Source organism: Carassius gibelio, chromosome A12 (genome assembly GCF_023724105.1).
Source record: "Carassius gibelio isolate Cgi1373 ecotype wild population from Czech Republic chromosome A12, carGib1.2-hapl.c, whole genome shotgun sequence".
NCBI lineage: Eukaryota > Metazoa > Chordata > Actinopteri > Cypriniformes > Cyprinidae > Carassius > Carassius gibelio.
The window spans coordinates 22,164,816-22,191,526 of record NC_068382.1 but is presented as its reverse complement, the minus strand read 5'-3'; the positions used below and the strand labels follow the sequence as shown (position 1 = coordinate 22,191,526).

General features: G+C 36.0%; 1 protein-coding gene across 1 annotated transcript in view; it reads right to left on the bottom strand.

Annotated features, from left to right (window-relative positions):
* The window catches only part of LOC128025478 (cadherin-12), a 136,908-nt gene that overhangs the window by 27,580 nt on the left and 82,617 nt on the right, over positions 1–26,711 (bottom strand). Inside the window, exons 3-6 of the mRNA XM_052611876.1 lie at positions 24,434–24,728; positions 20,363–20,482; positions 16,857–17,024; positions 15,067–15,254 (exon numbers count right to left, since the gene is read on the bottom strand). Coding sequence (XP_052467836.1) covers positions 15,067–15,254; positions 16,857–17,024; positions 20,363–20,482; positions 24,434–24,728 — 771 coding nt within the window. The remainder of the gene's footprint in view (positions 1–15,066; positions 15,255–16,856; positions 17,025–20,362; positions 20,483–24,433; positions 24,729–26,711) is intronic.

Here is a 26,711-nt window from a genome sequence, read left to right as displayed (position 1 = left end):
GCGATATGTACCAAAAAGCTTTGACGGGATGTCTTCTAATAGCACTTCGTCGAGTTTTCCTTCAGGTGAACAGGTGTGTTATTTCAAACAAACAGCAACATGACAACTAACAAATGAATGTTACAGTATGAATTACTGACTGTGGAAAACATGAAATATTGTAATTAGTAGTTATGTCTTCTTTATTCGTTATATTTTCTGAATTATATGCATTGTTAGATATAAAAAAAAATATTATAATATAGATTGTAACACTGACTTACCTGCCGAGAAGAAAACTGGCCACTTCAGCATCTCTTTTGAAATCTTTATCAAGCATTAGCTCTTTTCACCTAGAAAAAGCTTCCCCGACATTAACTCTTGTTTTCTGTAATCTACGGTCACGTTTCCTTTTACGTTCTATTTTTGACTGTTTTGGCGACAATGTTTTCTTCTCCTGTGGCGCGGCATATGTATGGTCCATAATAAGAATGCAATCCAGACTTTTAAACTTGCCGGTGCAGTTTCAAGCGCCTCTCACTGCTCTGCACCTGCGTTTCTGGCTCTGACCGAAAACGCGTTGTGGAAACGCGTTGGCTTAGTACTTTTTGTCCCTCTCTGCTATTATAGTTTTGCAAGATGGCGGAACTACATGGAAGCCTCCGTCGACCTACCCGTCCCATGTATATAAAGATAATAAATTCTTCATTTACGAGGATTAGTTTAAACATTGGCATAGGTATTTGTACACACTTGAGGGCATATTTATGAATAAAAATATTGATTTTAGATAATAAAATACCTAAAAAGTTACTTATTGTCCCTTTAACAAACAAAATCTAACACTATCATCCAGGAATTACTTAAGTTTGAAGTTAAAACATCACTAGCAAGAATAATTCAAAACATTATAGAATCATTCTATATAAGGTACTGCTTATACTTAAAAAAAATAAAAATAAAAATAAGGCTAGTAAGATAAATTTATTAATTTATTTATTTATCAAAAGTCTCTTATAAAAAACAACAGCTGCATTTATTTGATTAAAATAAGGACATTTAAAAAAACTAATAACAAAGAGATTGTAAAATATTTTTACAATTTAAAATAACAGTTTTCTATTGGAATGTTTTTTTTTTTAATGTAATTTCTTCCTGTAATGGCAATGTTGAATTTTAGCATTGCATTCTGGTCTACTTATATTTGCAGCTTTTGCATACAAAAACAAAAACAAAAAACAAACAAACAAAAAAAAACAACAACAACAAAAAACACACACAATGACATACTTTAAGCACCAAAGAAAGCAACAGTTCTTCCTGGACACTGGCAAAGCAAAAGGTTTAAATTAAACAACAGCACCCAATTATATATTCTATTTTATTAGAATAGGCTTGTAAATTACTGACAATGCAAGCCATAGCCAGGATGCCTTTCCAAAGTCAAGGACCTGTCTGCATCTCTTGCATCTATTTGGTGGATAAGAGCTCATTTAATCAGCATTAATGAATGCATATCAGGAACATCTTACAGATTATTAAATTTTATAAGCAAAAATGCACAGTGGATAATTTGTATTGGCACAAAGACACAGCTCCCAAAAAAAAGTTAACTCGGCTAGTGAATGACTTAAAGGGGGGGTGAAATGCTATTTCATGCATACTGAGTTTTTTACACTGTTAAAGAGTTGGATTCCCATGCTAAACATGGACAAAGTTTCAAAAATTAAGTTGTACGTTTGAAGGAGTATTTTTGTTCCAAAAATTGAGCGTCGCGAAATGTCACAAAAGGAGTGTGTTTTTGGTTGCCAGCACAACCCTGCACAGATTACCAAAAAAACAGCATTAAGGGACCAGTGGATGGAGTTTATTTTACAGAGCATCAACGGAGTTGTGCAAGTGTTTTTGTTTGTTCCCTGCATTTCGAAGATGCTTGTTCACAAGGCCCAGTTTGACGCCGGATTTGCACATCGTTTATTTCTTAAGGATAATGCAGTCCCAACGAAAAAGGGTCACGATCGTGTGTTGGAACCGCATGCGGTGAGTAAAACTGCTTAAATATCTCTGCCTCCTTGTTAGTGCATCCCCCTCCCCTCCCGGAGACCCGGGTTCGAGCCCCGCTCGGAGCGAGTCGTTGCTGCTGCTGCTCTCGTTCAGTTTCAGCCTTCACAGCTGTCACAGCTTCCAAACGCTCTCAACACAAAAGCTTACTCGCGCTCGTTATTCTTTAGCTCCGCCCACACGTCACGCCTCCAGCCTGTCGTGTTTTTCCGGGAAAAATGCAAGGCTATCTTTCTCTTATGAATATAATAAAACTAAAGACTTTTTGGAGTTATGAAGGATGCAGTACTACTCTATAGGTACTCAAGATTAACAGGATATTGAGTGAAAACGAGCATTTCACCCCCCCCCCCCCCCCCCCCTTTAAGAGAGTGCTGGCAACTGCAGCTGTGCAGTTCTAAATTTATACCCTTATGAATCTTTTGCTGACTTAATTTGCTTTATATTCTGAATTACTCAAACAGCAACAAAATGTGTGCCAGAGAGGTACAATAAAGACTCCAGGTTAAAGGAATATTTTTAACCTGAACATTTCCCAAATTATCAGCATGCCATAAATGCAACGCCTAGCCATTACATTGAAAATAACCTTAATATTCCTGTAGGCCTCATAGCTGGAATAAGAAGAGATTGAATGATGAAAGAATAAAAAGCTTTTCAAGAATATCAGCATGTTGCCCTTGAGTAGACGTTTAACCATAAGTTCCATTGGTTCTTAAGTGGTTTTGCTTCAGGACCCACATTTTACATTGGACACGAAGTTGCGACCCAACACAGCACCGAAGTAAACACATTAATATAACCTCTTAAATTAATAACTAGTTCGGTGTTTATTGAATTACAGACGAGTGAGTCTGATTGAATGCATCGTCATGCACAACACTGAAACAGCATTTTAAATAGCAAACGAAACATGATTGTCACAAAATATACATTACTATGTAAGGAAGCCAATTTTTGCTACATAAGGAAAACAATATCCTTTGGTAAATTGGTAAAATGTAATTATGAAAAAAAAAAAAAGAAAAAAAAAACTATGTTACAATTAACGTTTTATCACAATATTATATTAACTTTTTATCTTGTGATTATGGTATATTATGATAATATATTATGTCATTTCTTTCATCGCATAGTTAACATGACTTAGTATGTCATAACGTTTGTCAATATTACAACATATATTATCTTTTAATTCAACTTCTTACCTTATTATGAGTTAGTATGTCATAATTGTGACTTTTTACCCTACAGTGATTACTTTTTTATGTCAAATTTACTTTTACCTCATAACTGTGACTTATTATGTCATAATTTCTTTTCTTTTTATCATTTTTACTTTGCAAGACATTTTGACTTTTAATCACATAATTATGTTAGTCGCAATGTTTGCTTTTCATCTTAAACATGAGTTAGTATATCATGATGCTTTCTCATTATTATGACTTTCTTATAATCTTAAGAATCATAATTTCAACTTTTTTTTTCACAATTATGACTTAGCACATCATAATGTTTATCTAACAATTATGATTAAGTATATCATTGTCTACTTTCTGATTCTTCATCTCATAATTATGACTTAATATCTCATAATTTTGTACTTTGAACTCTCATTATTTATGACTTACTATATCATAATTATGTTTTAGCAAAGCTTGATGATTTTTCTTAGGAAAGGTCCGTAAAGGTCTGCAATTCAATCACAAAAGACCTGTGGCCCATTTTCTGTTCATGACCCACTAATTGAGAACCTTAAGGGAAACTGCCCTTGAAATGACGGAATACATTGACATGATGTGTTGCACCAAATCAGTAGCAGAATCTCTTATCCTTGCACACAACCACACAACTGAACTCATAAACTGTATTCCACAACACTGTTCCACAAGTATTAGCCAATACATCAAATCTGACATTGTTTTGATACTGAACGATCACTGCAGGTAAACACAGCAGAGCACAACTGGTTGGAAATAGATGTTAAAGCATATTCCAACCTCAGCAGGGTATGAGGACACATACAGCCCTCTATTTGGAACCAGTAAAGCATGCAGAGCCCTATACTGCTAAAATGAGTTTTCTGTGTCGATAATTCATGTTGCAGCTGAGATGCTTGATGTCTTCATTCACATGGGGTTATCTCACCATTATCCTTTGGGCTTCCAAAAGAGGTTGATTCAGACATAAACACAAAAATAGTGCACAACAAATGTATATTGCACACCAGTTTGATGCATATATCCACAAGCACACATAGTGTCATAACGCACCTTTGTTTTTGTTTTTTTAGATTCTTGACGTTAAAATGAAATACAGTATGAAATATCCCCTCCAATAACCTCAGTTCACAGCACTGTCACAAACACACTGCTAACATCTCATCTCCCTCAGACTGCTGCTCTCAGCAAAAGTTTATTTTTATTTATTTTTTTATATCCCTTCTCCTTACTGCATGGTGTGCATGCTGATATCCCTACTTGCACACACACACATCTGTGGAGTCTTTGATATGCATTATTGGATATTATCAAATATATATCATGAGATGTTTGTCACTGCACTTGTCTGTCATGTCACAACATCTCACATTCACGCATTTATGCATAAAGGTAAAGAAGCTGTTTTACTTCCAAATATGATTTTATTTCAGCTCAGCCCTGCGACTGGCAAGAACAGCTTCCAAATCCTCAGTTCTCACTCTTGCTGGATCTGTCTGCTCCTTTTGACACCATTAACCACCAGATTCTCCTGTCCACCCTCAGAAAGATGGGCATCTCAACCGCACTCCTGTGGTTTAAGCCCTTCCTCTCAGGTAGATCCTTCAGGGTGTCTTGAGGGGGTGAGGTTTCTAAGTCACAACTTCTTGCTACTGGGTTTCCTCAAGGCTCAGTGCTTGGACCACTTCCCTTCTCCATCTACATGACGTCATTAGGATCTATCATTCAGAAGAATGGCTTTTCCTTTCACAGCTATGCTGATGACATTCAACTCTACTTCTTATTCCAACCATTGAACGACCTTGTGATGCCATCCCAAAGAGGTTCAACATCCCTCTCACGGATCTTTTCCTGGACTGTGCCCAGCTGGTACAATAACCTCCCGATCGTCAGCGCTTGACCAACTAATAATAGCACCTACCTTTTCTTTTCTATTCTTAAAAAAAAGAAAGAAAGAAAAAAAAAATCACAGCTACAGTACATGTTCTGTGCTAGACTAATTGAGACTTGTCATGGCACTTGTATACTGTTGTTGTTCTCTCGTTGGTCTGATTGCTTCTGTTGTTCTCATTTGTAAGTCACTTTGGATAAAAGTGTCTGCTAAATGATTAAATGTAAAAGTAAATGCATGGAATACTATATATAACATAATACAATGTGCTTGACTTGACATCACATTTCCAGCAAAAAAAAGATAAGCAGAGGAAGTGATATCAGCCAAAATGTTAACATATTTAACATGACTGCCAAATACTTTTTATACTTTTATATGCATGGAATATACCATAATACAGTGTGCTCGACATTTCATTTCCAGTGAGAAAAAATTTTCAGGAAGTGATATTAGCCATGATTTTTTATGTAAGACTGCCAAATGTTAAGAAGCAAATAAATAAATAAACAAACAAACAAATAAATACCCATTTTCTTTGCAAGACCATAATTAAATGTCAGTCGCTATATTAAACCAAGTAAGGGTATCATACCTGGTAAACGTTAACCGTCAAGACTCCCAATCGCCTTAATGACAGTTGCTTGTCTAGTGCTTATATTCTTCTTTATTTTTACGAATTTTCTGATCACACTGTTTTACAACTTCTTGAAAACAGTAAAAAAAAAAAAAAACATCCATTGCATGCTTTTATGAGGTCTCCAAACTTCATGTTACGTGACAAAAATGTCACATACTAATGTTTGATATCTTTGTTGCTGTATAATGCATTCTGTTTCGTAAATATATAACAAGTATCTTGTATATTTCAGTATTCATTGAGGCCTGAGCTAGTATTCCATTCTGAACTTTGCCTTTTTTATTTATTTTACCAGTAGGTCAACAAGGACCCACCTTATAGGTGGCACTGCTTACTCCTGTTAGAAACCTACAGTACATGTCCCTGTTCCCAAACAAAACATATTGAAATAAATGTGATGAAGTGAAATAACAATGGATAAAGTCATCTAATTTGATTTTAGCAACCAAGACTTTACTCTTTTGCAGCTGGTCTCAAATCAGGTGAATATGCTTTACATATTTTTATTTTCCTTTTTTTATTTTATTTTTTGCATGAAAATGGTGTATCCTAGTTAATCCCTGCCTCACACTTTTTCTTGTAATGTTTTGCTGACCTCTCTGCAGCACAGATTACCCTTAATATTGTGTCATTGTTTCTTTATTTAAAGTGAACTATGTGATAATTAGAAGGCTTGTTATTTTGTGTTTCGTTGCCAACTCTGAGGGAGTGGCAGACGGTGAGATCCTGTGGGATCAGACTTCTCTCACAACTTTAAAGAATAATTGCTTTTGTGTACTAATGGGAGAAACAAACATCATTTGTCTTTGATGACTAATCATGAGCTGACCCACTTGCAGGGAATTGGGGGCTTTTGTGCTTCACACCATCACACAGAATGCTGACTGGTGTGAAATCTAAGGCTCCCAATGTGATTACACTGTAACCTGACTTTGTTTAGTTATATATTTATGTATATGTGTACGTGTGTATATATAAACACACACTACCAGTAAAAAGTTTGGGCTTAGTAAGTTTAATTTTTTTTAAAGAAGTTTATAATGCTCACGAGGCTGCATTTATTTGAGGAATAAATAATAAATAAATAAAAAATTTAATATTTTGAAATATTATTATAATTTAAAATAACTGTTTTCTTTTGTAGTATATTTTACATTTGGTTAAAAATACAGTGTATGTTATTTAAGAGCAGATTGTCAATAGCTATGTTTCCATCCAAAGATGCAACTTTAGTTGTTACGCAAAACTGGAATATCGCATAAAACATTTACGAATAAATCACTGTTTCCATCCAACGAGTCAAAGAGATCAAAATCGTCACTTCCTGATAAACTGGCACTAAACATCACTAAGAATATTAGGAGAAGCCACTAAATATAATAATTTTCATATGCAATAAATGATTTGCACTTTAGAGCGAGCAGACGAAACACTATAAACGTGGTCATTGCTTTTAGAGAATAAATACACAGAAATACTGTGATGACAGACCGATCAACCAAAACAACATATAGATGATGAGAATTAATTAAGTCATCATGTCTTATAGCACAAAGTCACATGACTTTTTCAATGCACATGGTGGAATTTATTCAGTAAATGTCTTTCCATTATAGGTTATGCAATTTTTTTTTTTTTTCTTATCGGATAAAAAATGTATCCTACTCAGTTGTGTGCATAAGTTTATTTACTTATTTATATGCATTTTTGAATTTATATCTTGGTTGTTTCCATGTAGTGGTATTTATGTGGTAATCCAAAATGCGCATAAAAATAGGTTGATTGAAACATAGCTATTGTAACATCTCACTCTGAGAATATTATACTTCAAAATGTGACAATTCTGTTTCCTCTACACATGAAATGTATGTGGTCTGTGGCATCAGAGCAGCTCCTCTATATTTAGTATTTCAGTTACTGCTATCACAAAACACTTGTTTCATTCACAGTTACTGACAGAGACACAAATATGCTGCAATTCACCAAGCATTTTAATCTGACAAGAGCATCCTTTTAGTGGAGCTGAAGATAAGGAATTACGTGACTCGCTCTGTGTGTGCGCTCATAATTGTGTTGGCGAGTGTTTACTTAAGAAATTGTAAATAGGGATGTTCCGCACGATTGTGGCAGGGATCGGCAGGGCCTTTTGTTTGCTTTAATCGCTATTTTAGCCGAGAGGTTTTCTAAACATTTTCATGATCTCCTGTGTGGCTCATGTTCAAGCTGACAGTAGAGCAGGTAATCACTCAGAATCCTTAAGCCCTGATGATCCTCTCGCCACATACAGTACACACACACACACACACACACACACACACATCTAATTCAGTCCCACTATAGTCTTCAACTTCATTTCTTTGCTTTTTACAGGCAAAATAGTAGTAAATCATTCAGTAGTTTAAAAACATTTACTATGTTCTACATGCAATATCATCATGCATGTAAAGTAAAAAAAAAAAATAATATGCCCATTGCCATAGTTCCGTATTTTGAAGACTCAACAGAAAATATAAACAGGTTGTGATTGAGTGGAGCCAGCTGGTACAAATAAACTATGCACTGAGTCATATTTCAAAAGCAAGCGTTCTGTGAATCCCTTGTTGAAGTTCCGCAATTAGAGGAGCAGTTGTCAGTAAAATGACGGGAACACACAATTTTTTATGGGACATATGCCATGGTTATTTCATATTGGAATTTATTTTTATTTATTTATTTACTTATTTATCTTATCCGGTTGGCAGCAATGGCAGTTCGGTCAAAATTGTGAGTAAAATTAGTTATTATGAATTAATTAGTAATATGAAATAATTTTACTATATTTTACTATTAAACATTATTTGCTAAATCATAATTCTGAAAAAAAAAAATCATAGTTATCACAAGTTGATATTTTGTCATAATTAACTTTTTCTATTATTTTATCTCATGATTTCAGCTTTCAATATATAATGTTTGATTTTTGTTCATGTTTGTTTATGGAATTTTCATTTGTTTTCATGTCATAATTATGATCTATCAAAGCAAAGCAAAATGAGTTTCCATACTTTACACCTTTCACCCAATATACATTTTTTCACCAGTTTTGACCCCTTGTGCAGAGTATAGGCCAATCACCATTTACCAGAATTTTTTTAGCTTTATTAGCAAAGACCTACTGCATACCGCCTACTACTAAAATATAATCTTAATCTATATTATATGCAGTATGCAATGAGAAACAGGTTTATACAGCCACATGCTACAGTGTTTATCATGACCACTGTTGCATGTTTAATTCAGAACTGTATTGCAGTGTGGGATGCAATAGCCTAGTGCATATTTTTAGCAGATGTAGAACATCATTTGTTAATTTGAAAATAAATTTGCACAAAACATAATCTTTCCTTTCAAAACAGTATAGAGACAGTAGACTATAGAACAGCATTCCAAACATTGCCATCGTGTGAATGTGTTTGATGTATGTTATTTTTTTTTTTCCTATACTGTTGCTACATTGCAGCAAACACTTAATCCTGTTCTGCTCACTGTTTCAAATCACCCAGAGGTCACCATACCTCATTGCTATCAAATGCATAAACAGCACACAGATCCGAACATTTTTTTTACAAAACACCCCAGAAACCTCTTCACCTCATAACAGCTGTGGCTTGTAGTGCACATGCTTCAATCTCTCACTGTGGAGAAAGAGACAGTATCTCCACACTGGCAGGATCGCTGCCTGGACCTCCTATTGAGGAGAATGCACCATTCTGTCGACACACACTCAAACTGAGTGGTAAACAGAGACAATACATACCCACAATAAATCCCTCGCTCTCTCTAAGCCATCCCGACACACAGCCTGTAAGATGGAGAGAAAATAACCACACTAATTTCTCTAACATTGTCCACCCCTGTAATTGGTGTCTTGAACCCCCAAGAATACAGACAATGCAGGAAAACCTGTTACTGGACTACCCGGCAAGAGTAGGGAACAAAATCATAATGCCATTAAAAAAAAAAAAAATGAAACATGTACTGGAGAAGAAAAGGAGAAGAACAAAAAGCTGATATATTATAGATTTAGCCTTTAGTGCTGTAAGACCGCTGCTCAATAATCTATATTTCTATCTTAACTGAGATGCAGATGTTCTGATGTGAAAAGGATGCTGTAGAAAATGCACAAACAAGACCAATACTAATTTACCATTTACTTTCTGTTTCTCAAAGTGGATTTTCTATATTATATATATATATATATATATATATATATTTTATATATATATATTTTATAGAAGCATGAATGCTAAAGTATATTATTTTATTATATTTATTACTATGCATGAATAGATCTAGGTATATATATATATATATATACACACACACACACGCACACACACACACACACACACACAATATGGGTTAAATGGTTGCCTTTTTACGGAGCGTCAAAACCAGGTAAAAGAACCACTGTAAGGATGCCCTTTATTTCACACACAAAAAAAGATTCAATCCTGAAAACAAACTCTGCTGTCACTCTTGAAACATGGCAGTGTGTATGTGCTAGATAATATAGGCTGTATTGTGGAGCGGACATGGATGCATGCTGTGTGCATTTAGAGGGAAACATATGGACACAGTTAGCGCTCCCCACCTGCATATATCTCCACTAACACTTACAGAGATCAGTGCAGTGTGGTTTCACCAGCACACTGTCCCGGGAAACACTGCAGTTGTTTTTATTTAACAAACCTGTTCTCATTCGGTAGGCGAAGACACGGCTGAGATAATATAAAGAGATGAGCAGAGGTGTCAAGTAACGAAGTACAAATACTTCGTTACTGTACTTAAGTAGAAATTTGGGGTATCTATACTTTACTTGAGTGATTATTTTTCAGCCGACTTTTTACTTCTACTCCTTACATTTTCAGGCAAGTATCTGTACTTTCTACTCCTTACATTTTTAAAATAGCTTCGTTACTGCTGTTTCATTTCGGCTTGTTTACATTCCGGCTTGGCATCATTAAAAAAAAAAAAAAAAAAAAAAAAACCTATCCAGATAAATCGCGCCATCCGGATGGAGTGAATTTGATTGTGGTTGGATGAGAAGTATAAACATATAGCATTCCGACACCCTATTGGTCTGTACGCGATCCATCGCACCTGCATGTGACACAAATCACATCACAGTCCAGCCAGGACATAGACAGTTTTGGGTTCGTTTATCAAAAAATATATTTCTTAAAAGTAGGGTTGGGTATGGAAACGGTATCCGATCGCCTCAGAGTCAGTCCGCTTAAATTTCACATGAAACCAGCGTCAGACCGTCTCCTCCCGTCTTTCAGCGCGCTCTTCAATCCGCAGAGGCGCAGACCGCGAACGGAGCAGCGCATGCGCACTTAAACAAACAGAGGACACAAGGTGTGTGTTTATCGATAGATTGTTAGAATATCCATATCTGTGCAGTTCTTTGTCATAAATACAGTTTACAAAAGGTCACGAGGTAGCAGTCGGTTTCTCATCTGTAAAGTTTTCGCTCATCACACCACAGCCGTTTCCTCCAGCGAAAATCTAGCCCTTAACACATATGAACGAACACATACTTTAATTACACTTACTTAAATATACTTAATTTAATCATACGGACTTTATACATACACTACTGTGCAAAAGTCTTAGACACTTTAGTATTTTCACTTAAAAGAATGGTGTTCGGACAGTTATTTATATATTTTGCTGTAGTGTGTCAGTATAAAATATCAGTTTACATTTCCAAACATTAATTTTGCCGTTGTCAGACTGCTTGTGCATTCAAAATCGCACTAGATTATTATTAAAATTAATGGCAAACTGATATTTCCAACTGACACACTACAGCAAAGATATAAATAACTGGCTTAAAACCCTTTTTGGGGAGAAAATACTCATTTTTCCATAAGACTTTTGCACAGTACTGTATTTTAAAAACGACATTGTTGCTACTTTATAAAGAATGACCATACAGTAATTCACAGAACTGATTTAAGACAGTGACAGACAGCACTCATCTTAACTAAATATCAGAGTGAGTGACAGAGATACAGTAGAAACATTATGTGTGGTTTTGTATTAAATAATGACCCAGATTGTGAAATACATTTATTAGGCTTAGATTAAGGGAAGCACAACTTGCACAACAAGCTATGGATTTATTTAAAATATTTGTAATGTTCTTTAAAGTTATCCATAGTTTTTTTGTGGTTCTTTTTTTTAAAGTATCGGTTCAGGCACCGTTTAGGAGCCGGTACCGTTTTAAAAGTATTGAAAAGGCACTGGACCCTACTTAAAAGTTATTATTTCTCACTGGCTCATTTACCAAATGAGTGCTTTTTCTTCGTCCTCCACAAATTAAGCTACCGTAGGTAGTTTGGTAGCGAGACGTTTGAATAATTTAGCGTTTTCGATTGACGATGCGATTGACAAAGTTGTGATAAGTAGGCTATACCAACTTTGTAACTCGTTCCCCCCCCAACACTGGACATAGCAGACGTATGTACCAAATACAAGAAGCTATCAATCAAGAAAGTATCAGGATTATGATTTCTTTTTCAGTTTTAGTTTTTGATTAATCACTTGGATTAATCATTCATTTTGACAGCACTATAATGTTTACTGTAAATAGACAACCATATAAGTGTAATTGTTACTAAGCCTGCACCAATGTTCTTGTCCATCGCCTTCGCAGATTCCTGCAGCTAATCATGGATGTACATAAACATTCCATTAAAAGTTATTGATGACAAGCCTCTGAAGTTTGACTTTTTGCACCATAACAATACTTATTGGCAACTAGACATCATATCTCTAGTCCTTTAATGTATTTGGATTGTACTAAAGTGCGTTCATTTTAAATGGGCATATATGCGGCTGAGGAAGACCTGAAGGTCGAAACGTTGCTTGATTAAATTCCTCTGGAGCAGTAGTTTTCAGTGTTCAGACTTCACTTCTTTATTTGTCTATATCATTCAGTTGTCTTGCACCTGTGTCCTAATTGGATGTTTGGGATGTGCACACCATTTTTGTATTTTCATATATGCGGCTGAAACAGGAAGCCTAGTGCATCCCAAATTTTTCAACATGAACATTTGAATATAACATTATAGTCATTATGGCCTATGGCCTTTAGAAAAATGTTTTTTGAGGAGGTGGGGTAGTACACAATAGGCCCCTGTGGTGCGGCCTAAGCTTTTGTTCTTAATGGCATTTTTTCCCCTTACATTACTTTTACTTTTATACTTTAAGTAGTTTTTTAAACCAGTACTTTTACACTTTTACTTGAGTAAAAAGCTTGAGTTGATACTTCAACTTCTACAAAAGTCTTTTTAAACCCTAGTATCTATACTTCTACTTGAGTAATGAATGCCAGTACTTTTGACACCACTGGAGATGAGTGCCGTGTTAATAAGTCCTGTCACGCTGCCAGACTTTAAGTTCTGGGCTCAATTCAAATCCAAGAAAGTCACCTTGCATATTCTCCAGAATAGTTGAACGTTTTAGTTTACCTTTGGGGGAGTTCTTAATGTCAGACACAATTACCCTGAAGTGCGCTTAACTGCGATGTTTGAGTGATGTTTGGAAAATGTGGTTGCGGTTGAATGAATGATGAGATCTCTGTTATTTTCAGCATACGGTGTCATGACACAGTGTAAAAGCACTGTGGCATCTTGGATACACTCTAGACTGAGGCCAATTTACAGGTATGCTAACTTAAACACAATGTCAATTATCAGGTTTTTGCATTTAAAAGTCAAGCTTGTGTGTGTTTCTGATCTGTAGTGTCTTGGTCTATGGCAGCCTGTAGAACCGTATTTTTTAAAACTTGTGAAAACTAGCTTAATTACTATCTTCACACATTTTTGCATAATTTAATTGGAGATAATTACCTTGATTTTTCGTTGTTTCCTACACAGATAACAACTCATACAGTGTTTCATTTCAAGCACACTTAGACTGACACTTTTGGTGTAAATACTATTCTCACCATACATTTTTTGAAACTCTGATAATTTTACTTTTAGTTTTGATGATCAAAGTTTGACATTCTGTGTCTGCACAAACTGTAAAGCAAAGTAGCAGTGCAAAAATAAATAAATGACAACATGAGAAGCCTGACATAATGCATTTAATATGATGTTCATATAATAATAAACATCGAAAGAATATGCTAACTTGGATATACTGGCCTAGAGGGAGGCCCTTTGTGAACATTCACACAGTGTCATTTCTCAGATGTTTGCATTTAAAAGTCAAGCGTGTGTGTGTGTGTGTTTCTGTTCAGTAGTGTGAGTTGAAAACTTGTGAAAGCTGATTTAAATAATATTTTAACACATTTTTGCACACTGACTAAATTACAGCTTGATTGGAAATTTCACAAGAGATAATTACTTTGATATTTCTTTGTTTTCTTTACTCACAAGACGACAGCATTTCATCTCAAGCACATTTAAACTGACACTTTTGACATTTTTGGAAACACGTACACTAACTATTGATTGATTGATTGATTGATTGATTTTTCAATTGGTGTGAATTATGATCACTCTTATGATGCATTTATATATTTTAAGAATTAAATTATGTCTGAAAACAGGATAAAGTAAAAATAGACATATGGCAAAAATAAGTGAAGGCATGATAAAATGTTGCATTTTTTTTTAAATGATAAAACTTCATTAACTGAGGGACAATTGTAATTCAAGTAAACATTAATATGAATCATATTCTCCCAAAGAATATTCAAATACTTTTTGATCATTTTACTCTTTGTTTTGATGATTGAACTGTAACAATTCATAGTTTTATGATGTAGTTTTATATTTTAAGTCTGTCTGTGACAGTAACCATAAAGCAAATATAGCAATGGCAAAAATAAATCAGGAAGGCATGATAAAGTGTTGCATCTTTAATAATAAAAATTCATTAACTGAGGGTCAATTGCAATTTGTGTGAAAAAAAAATGAATTTAATAGTTTTCAAACAATAAATACTCACAATTTTTAGACTCGCTTTGCTCTTTTTGTTTTGATGATCTAAGTTTTTTTTTTTTTAAAGCATCATAAAACTGTTGACTGTTAACGTTTTAATATTGTAAGAACTGAATTCTATATCTGCGAGTCTGCAACAACGGTAAAGCAAAAATAAATGAAGGCTTGATAGAATGTTGAATTTTTCAGTTCTAATGTGGCCTTCGTATAAAAATAAAAATTTGAGTCTTTAACCTGAATATATTTGCTGTTAGTGTATAAATGAGGCTTTACCTTTTTGAGCATGATGATTCCCTCCTGATTGTGTTCGTTGGTGGTGATATCAAACATAGCTCCTCCATCTCCAGGGACGATGTTGTATTCCACCTCTGCATTCTTTCCAATGTCCAGATCATGAGCTTTGATTCGGCCAACCGCTGACCCAACTGCTGATGACTCTGGCACACGCAGGTGGAAGATGCCTATAGAATCAATGAGATTTTTGAAGTTACACCATGTCTACACCAGACGCGAGCGGCACGGTGTGACACGACATGACAAAATACTATAGAACCCATTATAATCAGTGATGCTGTGTACACTGAACGTAGCATGACACGACAAATCCCGACAGTAAACTGCTGCCCCGTTCTATAAATGATGTACTGATGCTATTTAGTCAGTTACCCCAATACTGGTGAAGACACATGCATGGTAGGCACAAACAGATCATGCTGATTTGTGAAAACTAATGCGGTGAGTGGCCGTGCCAACAAAAAAATAAAAATAAAAACACCTCAGCTAATTAAGAAGTCATTAGATGGATTAGTGCAATGCACCAAAAACAAGAGAGAGAGAGAGAGAGAGAGAGAGAGAGAGAGAGAGAGAGAGAGAGAGACACGGCCCAGAATGCAGCAGTCATCATCCCATCCTCTGAGACGTGCTGATGGAAATCTACTTCGCTCCCAGGGTATTGCCAATATTTACACAGCGAGGAAACCAGTGCTCATCACTGAAACTCAACATGATTTCTATTTCATTTCTGAGTGCAAATGGAGCCTGTTCACGTGTACTTGTTTAAAGACCAGGCTTTATTCCAGTGGAAAAATAAATAAAGTCAAATCTACAAGTATATAAATGCATAAAATATGAGACTGTAAGAAAGAAGCTGGGAAAAGGGACCATAAGAGCCTGTCAAGTGTCTTTTGCAGCACCTCATGCATGGCAGACCATTGTAAAAATGTGGCACACAGGTTAAAAAGAAGTTCGATCTTAACCTTTCCCCCCATTCCACTGGCCACATCTTGTGTTTTTCAAAGCAAATATACATTCTTTGTGAATGACCCCTAAAACTGCATGCTCATTTTTATGACTTTTTTGCTTTTAGGAAACTGTGGTTTCTCTGAAATCTCATTCATTCATGTCTAGTGTGTTCATACACTCAAGAGCTAATTATATTTATTATACTTTTATAATTATCCTTTTCTTCTTTGTACTTCTCTGGAGATGCTTTTAAATATGCTGCATTTATTCCTTTATGCAACCAAGATTCATAGATTCAAGATCATTAATTTATTTAAAAGAAATTCTCTCTATGAATGCATTTAAGTTTTTAAGCTTCTTAATGTGCATTTAAAAAGAAAATGCTGCATTACCAGTCAAAGGTTTAGAATTTATGTTTCTCATTATATTAAAACATTTTCGATCTAATGCTTTATGCATAAATGCTTTAAATTAGTTTGATGGTCTGAATTAATTGTGCATAAAATCATTTTATGGGCAGAGCTACAGTTTTATTTTTATTTAAATATATTTTTCGCCATTAAAAAATTAAAGAATAATAATAATAATTATATAATTCCCATAATTCCATTTGGAAATATGGGAAAATAATGGAATAATAATGGAATAATAAAAACAAACTGAAGTATGGGAATTATAATATTCCTATACTTCCATTTGTGTTTTGCTAACTTCACTTTTGATCTAACATCTGGAAACAAAAGAATGAGAAGGTGTATTCAAACTTTTGACTGCTTTGAGTTTACGTGAGATGATAGTTATACAGTTATAGAGATGCTTACTTTTGGAGAACCTAGGTGGGTTGTCGTTGACATCACTCAGGGTGATGTTGATGGTGGTGGTCCCTGCCAGACCCCCTAACTGTCCACCCATGTCTTTGGCCTGGATGAGGACCTGATACAGTTCCTTCATCTCCCGGTCCATGTTGGGTAGAGCTGTCCTGATGACTCCTGCACACAGTTTAAAAGAAAGTCAGACTGCGTCAATGGAAAGAAGAGACCAGAGAAAAGGAAGATAAAGGCAGAGTGAGGTAAACAAAGAGTATAGATGAAGAGGCTGTGAATACAGGCAGGTATCAGTGCGTGGAGAGAATCGGATTACAGAAAAGAGGGTAAGGTGAGGAGAAGAATAGGGTTTAGATCCGAGAATGAAGCCTGCTGAGAAAGGGATGTGGATGGTAATCTAAAATAACAGACACACCTGAGATAAGAAAATTGAGAGTAAAACAAAAAACAAAAAAAGGAAATGGATGAAGTTCTGCTGCATTGTGGAAAATGAAACTGAAGCAAATTGTACCTATAGGTGTAGTGTGTCATTTCTGTGCCATTATCAGTATCCTGAAAATCTGTCTTACCTCTCCGCATGACATTCCACACTATATTTGTCTTGTTTCAGGGTTTAAATTAGTGTTTGGAGGTCATAATTTAGTCCTGCCAAACTAAATACCTAGCTGATGAGATGTTACCTTTTTTTTGTTTTTTAAACACCTTTATCATGGTGGTTGTGTGTCCCAGCAGGTATTAATCTGCCTAACTCAGTGTGCCACTGCGCGGAACAGGTCAAGGTTAGCATGGCTTTGTTATTATCTGATTCCACAGCCATTTGATACTAAAAAAGCGTCTTTCTCTATTAAGCGATGAAATGTTGCTGTACTTGACTATTCTCAACCCTTTCTATGACTATTAGAATTAAAGGAATATTCAAGGTTCACTGCAAGTGAAGCAGATTCTGGAATATAATGTTAATAACCACAAAAATAATTGAAGTGGTTAGGGTTACAGTGAGGAACTTGCATTGAAAGTATCCAATTTTTGGATGTTTTAAATCCATATATTTGACAAAAGCACTCTATCTATCTATCTCAAACGGTAAAAACCTTCCTGGAACCACTGATGTACACTTCTAACTTCAAGTGTTTGTCACCAGCTAAAAGATTGAGGTCATTCCTAAATCTTCTGGTACTTGACAGCCTTAACAAGGAGACACAGCCAGTGTAGCTACACCTTTCCTCACTATCCTTCCATAAAGCACAACTAATGCGTTTCCCAACACCTCAAGAAGCTTTCTCAGATCAAGAGAGTGCTTCATAGGATGAATTAGATATGGTGGTGGATGGTTAAAAAGGGCACTGACCTTAATACAATGCCATTTTTAAGGTGAAATGTAAGAGGGATGTCACATGTGATTCTCTCTGCCTGTCACAGGATGGATCTGTTTTTTTTTTTTTACTTTAGTTTCACGTGAACAGATCTCTCTTTGAAGTTTAGTGTGGCAAATTAACATAATAGACATTTCATCATCATTTATTGCATCACCACAAATTTTTCCTGCATCGAAAGCAGAAATACTGCCTATGATCTTAATTTATTTTTGTTCACAGAGAGAAGAAAAAAATATTACAGGATTTGAATCAATTTGGAGCGATTAAGGGTGCTTTCACATCTCTAGTTCGGTTCATTGGTCCGAACCAAGGGCAAACAATTATACATTGTAGCATTTTTCAGCTTTTTTGGTTCCTTTTCACACCACACTGATTGCTTTGGTCCAAACCAGTTGAAACGAACCAAAATGCAGTCACATGACAACATTCACATCACTCATTGGCCATGACGTATTTCCTAAACTGCTTTTTGATTGGTCAGAATTTACGTGCGGGAAAATTCCAACATAAAAGGAAAAGCCAGCAAACAACATGGAGACAACACAACTATGAAGAGACGACTGCGTGGGCTGGTTTTGTCCCTGGCCATAATCTATTTCACTGTTTGCATACACCACAATATGCAAACAATACATTTCTATAATGAAGCGCGGATGCAGCTTGAAAACAACGTTCTAATGCACTGCAAACGGTGAGCGGGCATCGCTCGTAACTTCAAGCAGAGGCGTGCATTAATTCTTCTTAACTCTGACATGCTCATGGTCATCTGACCAAATTTCTATGAGGCTCTGCACCTCCTCACTACTCCAAGTTTGTCCACGAGCTGCCATGCTAAAGTGCAAACTGTCAACAAACACTTCCTCATCCCATAATGCACAGCGCAGCTGACTACGGCAGCTGGTTTAGTCCAAAAATGATCAGTACTTTTGGCAGTTGGGTCTGTTTCCGAGGTTGCATCACGTTCTCACCACAAAAGAACCGCTCCAGAGTTCGTTTGAAAGCGTACCGAAACCACCTCTTCAAGCAGGTCTCGGTACGCTTGTTTGGTCTGCCTTTGGTGCCCACCCGAGTACGATTGCTGCTTTCACACCTGCCCAAACGAACCACAGAAAGGGAGAAACGAACTCTGGTACGATTCAACCGAACTAAATGAGGCAGGTGCGAAAGCACCCCAAATGGTGTCAGACTTTCATTTTTTAGATGAACTATTCCTTTAAGGTGTGTGTTTCCTGAGTCTGTTTTCTCTCTCACGACTTTCAGTGCTGACTCTTTTATCCATTTTACCCCTGCCTTTGTTTCCCACCCTCCTCTCACGGCTTTTGTTTACTGTCAGTTTGTGTTGGCAAATTTTTTTTGATATGGCCTGAGACAAAAACAGATATTTCTTCCTCACCAGTCATTTTATTTGTTCAGTCACCCTTTAAAACCTCCCTCTGGGCTTGCTGATATCAGGATATTATATTTTTATTCATATATGCTTGTTTGCAATGCTTCGTAGTTGTACAACAGGCCGCAACCACACCGAAAACAAGCAGGAAATGTTTGCACGTACTCTGTGCATCAAGTTTACCTTGCAGGTTTGTGCTTTTGCATATTGGATATTACAGCCTATTGAATGCAGTCGATACCCATTTGTAGATTACCATTCATTGCTGTAAACTCTCCTAAATATTGCATAACAACGTATTCACTGGCAGAAAACAAAAGGCTGTTTATTTGCTGCATTATTTGATGATGCCGCAGTTCCCTTAGCAATATGAACAACAAAAAATCCATTTGCTATTACAGAGCTGACTTTATTTTCTACTCGGAGGGTCTGAAATGCAGCACCTAACTGTAAAATTATAGATCTTTTCAGGCCTGTATAGCTGACAGGATGTCCGTTACTATTCTAATATTCAAAATGAATTGCCGTTTATTTTGAGTTACAAATCCATTTTCTAGGCTGGCCACATTATAAAATCAAACTGCAGACCTTAGCTGTCTAATAGGGTCAATGAATGTAATTATGTTGAAACATGTGAACTGTGAAATGAATGAGTCTTCTCTGTTGTATTACACAAACAAAACAGATGAACTTATGTAGCCAACATTGTTCTGTATATTTGGTATAAAATTGTGCTTTACCTGTTTTGGGATCCACTGAGAAGTACGGCTGGCCGTGAAGTATGCTGTACACCACCCTAGCACTGTTGCCGTATGTAGGGTCGTCTGCATCTGTCGCCGTCACCTTCATCACGTATGTACCTGCAAACACAGAGGATATTATGTGTTTGTGTTATACTGCATGAATAGGTTCTTCAAGGTTATAACTGTAATAGCCTTTAGCGTTTGACTGGTACTCGAAAATAGGCCTACACATTGTTATATTCTTTGGGTATGATGGGCTGATAAAAAAACAACAATAACAACTATATGGCTATGTACTGATTCTCCACTGTATTCTGATATGTCTGAAACAGCTGTTTTACATAATGAAGGTAGCACTTTTAAATATATTAGGATAAATATATATGGAGTAAATATATATATATATATATATATATATATATATATATATGGAGTCATTTTAATATTTTTTTCTGGTAGACATCTAAAAGGATGCATGAGTTTACATTTATATGAACTTTACTATTTGCGGTTAAAAGCACTTAACAATCCACAGCATAGAACTATTAATGTTTTTTCAAGACTACTGCAGTCCACTTGGATGCAACCAATTTAGTTGAAACTTAGAGGTCTACACCACTTACATCAGGGTTGGGCGCCTTCAGTTCTGGAGGGCCACTGTCCTGCAGAATTCAGCTCCAACCCTAATCAAACACACCTGCCTGTTTTAGTGATCTTGTTTACCATGGATGTTGGTTCGCATCTACATGGCCCCATCAGTTGCAGGACTCACTTCAGTCCTCAGCTCTTTTGAGCTCAACCCCCTCATAGTAGCAGCCTTCCTGTAGGGGAACGAATGGGCTTCTAAAAGTATTTTAGTGCACTGCGACAATAAATCATTAATAAAGGCCGTTCTCATTCTTCCGTCCTCATGCCTCTCCTTAGACTCTTAATATGGATTGCAGTATGCGACCGATTTACAATAATTGACAAACAAGTTCCAGGTTCAGAAAACCAAATCGCTGACTATCTGTCTCGCTTTCTGTTTCAGAAATGCAGGACGCTGGCTCAGTGGCTCCAGAGGTGAACCAATTCCCAACTCCAGTACCTCACTATTCAGAATTAATATTCCCATAACCCCCCCGTTAAAACCCCTTCTCAATGCATCGCTCCACACTATCCTCCAAGCGGTTTCTCCCAGAACCCTTCAGTTACAAGTGACAGCGTGGAGATTCTTCAAGGCATTCCACTTCACATACAACACACCGTGTCCCGATTGTTCCCTACTTTCAATCACCTCGTTAATTTATTTTCTCAACAGCGTTAAGGGTCTCCAAGTCGGGTCCATCAAAGGTAATCTGAGTGGTGTCCAATTTTTCCACAAGCTGATGTTCGGCGTTCCCTAGCCCTCAAACCTAAATTCTCAAACCTCCCTCCTGATTAAAGGGATACAGCAATCCCAGCCCACTCATCCCGACTCTAGACAAACCCATAATGTTATAAATTCTCACAATATGTATCCACACCCTCCACACATGTTACCAGCCTCTCAGTACAGCCTGCACACTTGACGCCATGTTCATTCTAGCTTTTTACGGTTTTCTTAAATGCTCAAAGCTCACCATCTCTTCCAAATTTGATCCGAAAATCAATCTGACCATCTCAGACCTAACTGTACTTGATAGCAAAACAATTTCTTTCTTAATCAAAAAAAGTAAGACAAGTAAAGCCAAGAAAAGTCAAAAACTTCATGTCACCATAAATAAAGTAATTACTGTCCCAATGTGCAGTGAGCCAGAGTACTTACCAGTAAACAAAATAGTGTACATGATATACTGATTCACGAGCTAGGGCGCTGATTGAGACTATTGATTAGCTTGTTCAGGTGTGTTTGATTAGGATTGGAACTAATGCTGCATTCATGCCATGTCATAATTACTCTGATTTTGCGATGACAACACGTGACCTTCTACTTGGAGCTGTTCACACCCCTGGACTCTATTGAACTATTGCACTATCAATGACAGAACATGATGAGTCTGAAGTGGTCAGGAGGTAGTGGACAAGTCGTAGCTCTCAAAAAACTCCCAGTTCACAAGTTATAATTACAAGTTGGCATCTTCCAATCATGGTAATTATGGTATGGCGTGAATGCACCTTAAACTCTGCAGGACACTAGTCCTCCAGGACCGTCGTTGCCCAGCCCTGACTTGCTTTTTATTTTCTTTAAGAAATTCTCTCTGATTTTGATTCTGGTGCACATCTGTTCTTTATCTAATAGCCAGTAGGCTTTTATTACTTGCTTAATCTGTCCCAGTGGTGAGGCCAGAAATATTAAAGTTAGTGGACCTAGGAGAAATAGCGTGGACTTCAGTACCTATGTCAAAAAATAACCACAATCAAAATCACACTGACGTCTACAGAATAGGGCTATAGGTTCATTGGGGACTATGGTGCACTTATAAACTGGTCTATTCACATTTTGCTATCTGAGATCATGGATAGCATTTATTCAGCTGGGAAGGGGCGGGTTTCATTTCATTTCAGTGCCATTCAGATCAAGGAAAAGGCAATCTCAAAGTGAATTACCCTGATCTGTCATCCTCAGGGGAAGTAACATGAAAAGGGCTTTGGTGCTGGATAAGGCATGTAGTTTATTATGCTCAACACCAAATGGTGTGTCAGACTTTACCTCTTGACATGCACAGCATTTCTTATTTATTTGTTTATTTGGATATATGCTTGACATTTCCATGATTGACAAAACCTCTTTCAACTCGAAAGCTTTCATTTCAAAATGTTTTAATCTAAACATCTGCTTTCTGCTCAACAGATGAAAGGCTGTTTAATCAGTGATATTCTGTACAGTGTGTTATAAAACGTGGTTGCTCACCCGCAATTAAGATGTAATTAAACTTTCTATGCACTCTACATTTCCAATTGTTTTATCCTCAGATATACTCAAGAGTGTGAAGATTTCATGTGTATTATTCAGCACTTATACACTGCAGTAATATATATATATATATATATATATATATATATATATATATATATATATTATGTTTAGGCTTCATTGATTGACTTTCATAAGCTAAACTGTGATTTTTTTAAATTAAATTTAATTTAATTTAATTTAATTTCTCCAACATTTGTATGCAGTGATCCACTGAAGGATAAAAGTATGTCATGTTTGTAAAATCATAATTTATAGACTTGTTGTAGTATAATTAGAAATAGTTTCAATATTTAATATGTTTTAATAGCATGTAATGAGTGCAAACAATAACTGTGGGGCCTTTTAAGTGGTTAATTAACAAGTTTTCTTCTGTGCCTTTGTCTATCATTTTGACTTTAAGTCTGTGAAGTATCCACTTAAATGTTATATAACACGAAAAGCAAGCAGCATTTCATTGACCATTTCATTTTAACAATCATTTTTCAGTGAACGGAGCATCATATTACATCGCTCCCCAGCGTGGCCTCAGGTATTGATGCATTGTCAGCAATCATATTTGACATCATGATTAAGAATTTTTTTCCAAATAATGGAGGCCATTATGACTTTAACAAGCCCGGCGATGTGTTTCATGAATGCAAGAGGATAGTGCTACATTGATCTGCTAGTTATAGCGATTTGATTAGGCTGTGTGGAAATCAATAACTTCTGGCCGACTTCAGAGATGAGCCTTTTTAGAGAAGCAGAGACAGTAACAAAATAAGATCCTGCTGCCATCATCACCCAGAGCAGATGCCTCGGTGAAATAATCAGTAATACAATCAAGGTTTCTACCATGTGAGATGAGAAATCCTACTAGGACTGTGTAATCCAGTTTGGTGGGGATTTGGAGCCCATGCACTTCTCATTATCTGACGGCACACAGTAATGTCTGGATTTGCTCCCCTCTGCCACACCAATAAATATTTGACCATATCTATTCCATATTAACATGAGGAAAAAGATCGACCTCTAGACCTCTATGGTGACAGTCATCCTTGTAACATTAAGGCTTATCTTATCTTATCTTATCTTATCTTATCTTATCTTATCTTACATCTATCATCTTAAGGGTTTAATGGGCTTCTTACCCACAGGTGACATCTCAGGTACACTAGCCGTGTAGGGCCCTTCGAGGAACTTTGGCTCATTGTCGTTGATGTCCTGCACCTTGATGACAAACTCTGACTCTGGTTCCAGCGGTCGGTTGGTCTCGATGTCCACCGCTTGAGCTCGTAGTGTGTAGTAAGGCTTCTCCTCGCGATCCAGACTGCGCAGAGCGTGTATGTCCCCAGTGATCTGGTCAATGGTGAAGATGGTTCCAGCACCATCGCCTGAGAGAGTGTATTTCACTGAACTTTCCCCTTTATCCAAGTCAGTGTGCAACTAAAGGAGAGAGAAAGAGTGACGTTCAAACAGTGCAATACTAGAATACACTCTCGTCAAAGTTCTCTATAATGTGCTTAAAGTTGAGGGGAGTTTCAAAACATTGTCTTTTCCCCCCAATATATTACAAGTTGTTACAGAATATTATTTTATTCAGTTAGTGGAAGAGAGCACTGAATTTAACTTGAGCATGCAAAATTAACTAAATGTTACAATTGCAAGTGTAGAATCAACGTTAGATGGTAGATTGCAGTATTTACACGTATACTGATTAATAGCCGTCATGATGTTAAACTCCATATAAGGGTCTGGAAGTTTATAATGTAATTTGTTTCTATATTGTGTAGTAACTGACTTTACATTTCAGCATACTTAAAATATTTCCTTTGATTTGCTCTGTAGCCTGCAGGTAGATACACCTGACCTAATTCTATCTGCACATGTTATGTGTCTCTTTTTTTTCTTATTTTATATATATATATATATATATATATATACATACATACATACATACATACATATATATATATATATATATATATATATATATATATATATATATATATATATATATATATATATATAATTGTCATTTGGAATGACTGATTGATTGATTGATTCATTCATTTATTTATTGATTTTCTGCAGTTCTATGAATCTAGCTTTTATTTTAACAATCCAACCGCTTATTTGTACCCTATTCAGTTTAAAGCAGTTACATCTGAATTTAGAAGAACTACATTTGAATGCAGTGAAATCAGTATTATTTTCTCAATTTTATAGCACATCATTTATCATATGCTTGTCTCTCATCTGAGGGAGCAATCAAAGATTGTGGCGAAGTTGTTGAGACAGTCAAGTTTAAAAAAGCTTTTGTTTTTCCCAATCTGCATAATATCTAGAGAGCATCATAAGTCAGAAAGAGAGCTTAATTATCAGACTGCCACATTGTCATATATCTGCACATTCAGAAAGAAAAGAAAAGAAAAGAAAAGAAAAGAAAAGAAAAGAAAAGAAAATAAAAGAAAAGAAAAGGAAGATTTCCAAAAGAGCTGAAAAAAAGAGTGGACAAGTTGGGTGATATTAATTTAAAAATGAATTAGCACAACAATAGCAAACAATTACACAAAAGGGATTCATTGTTCATTCATTGCTGACTGGGTCCTCGAGAAACATCACAAATATCCATGCAGAACCCCTACCCCCTGATAATAAGTTCAGGAAAAATATAGCACAAACCAAACTAAGCAGCTTTTCCAGATGCTCATTGCACTTTCAGAAGTAAAACTCACTCCTATATATATTTTTCTATATATACTGACAAGCACAGAAAAGTGATAAAGTGAGAAATATGTGTCTAAATGCAAAACAGAGATTTCTGCCAAAACTGAGAGAAATACAGAGAGAGAGAGAGAGAGAGAGAGAGAGAGAGAGAGCTGGGGAAAAGCATGGAGAAGCTGAGTGCATACTAAGATGTTAGATGTGTATTCACACCATTTGTGAATGAAGTTTGAATATGATTTGTTTTGGAATTTTGATCTTTTGATTACTTTTAAAAGGTATGTAAAATTATTTTTGAATTTGTAATATTACACAGGCCTGCTAAAACATTTAAATGTTCTACAAACTATCAATTTGCATATTATGAAGCAAAAAGCTATTATATCCTATATCTATAATTCCGGTTTCTCCAGTGGAAAAAGTTGTCTTGTCTGAATCATTCTCATTGTGATGGCACCCATTCACTGCAGATGATCCATTGGCGAGCAACTGATGTAATGCTACATTTCTACTTTTTTTTTTTTTTTTTGAGATAATGCTAGTTTTTGAAGCTCGCTTAAATGTACCTTTTATTTCAACAAATGGAAAGTTACCCTAATTTGTGGCTTCACATATCTCCTTAACATAATCTTTGCAAATAGTGCCATTATACAGAACGTTTTAGACCTCTATTATGCTATTCTCAGCTTAAATTTCTTGAGT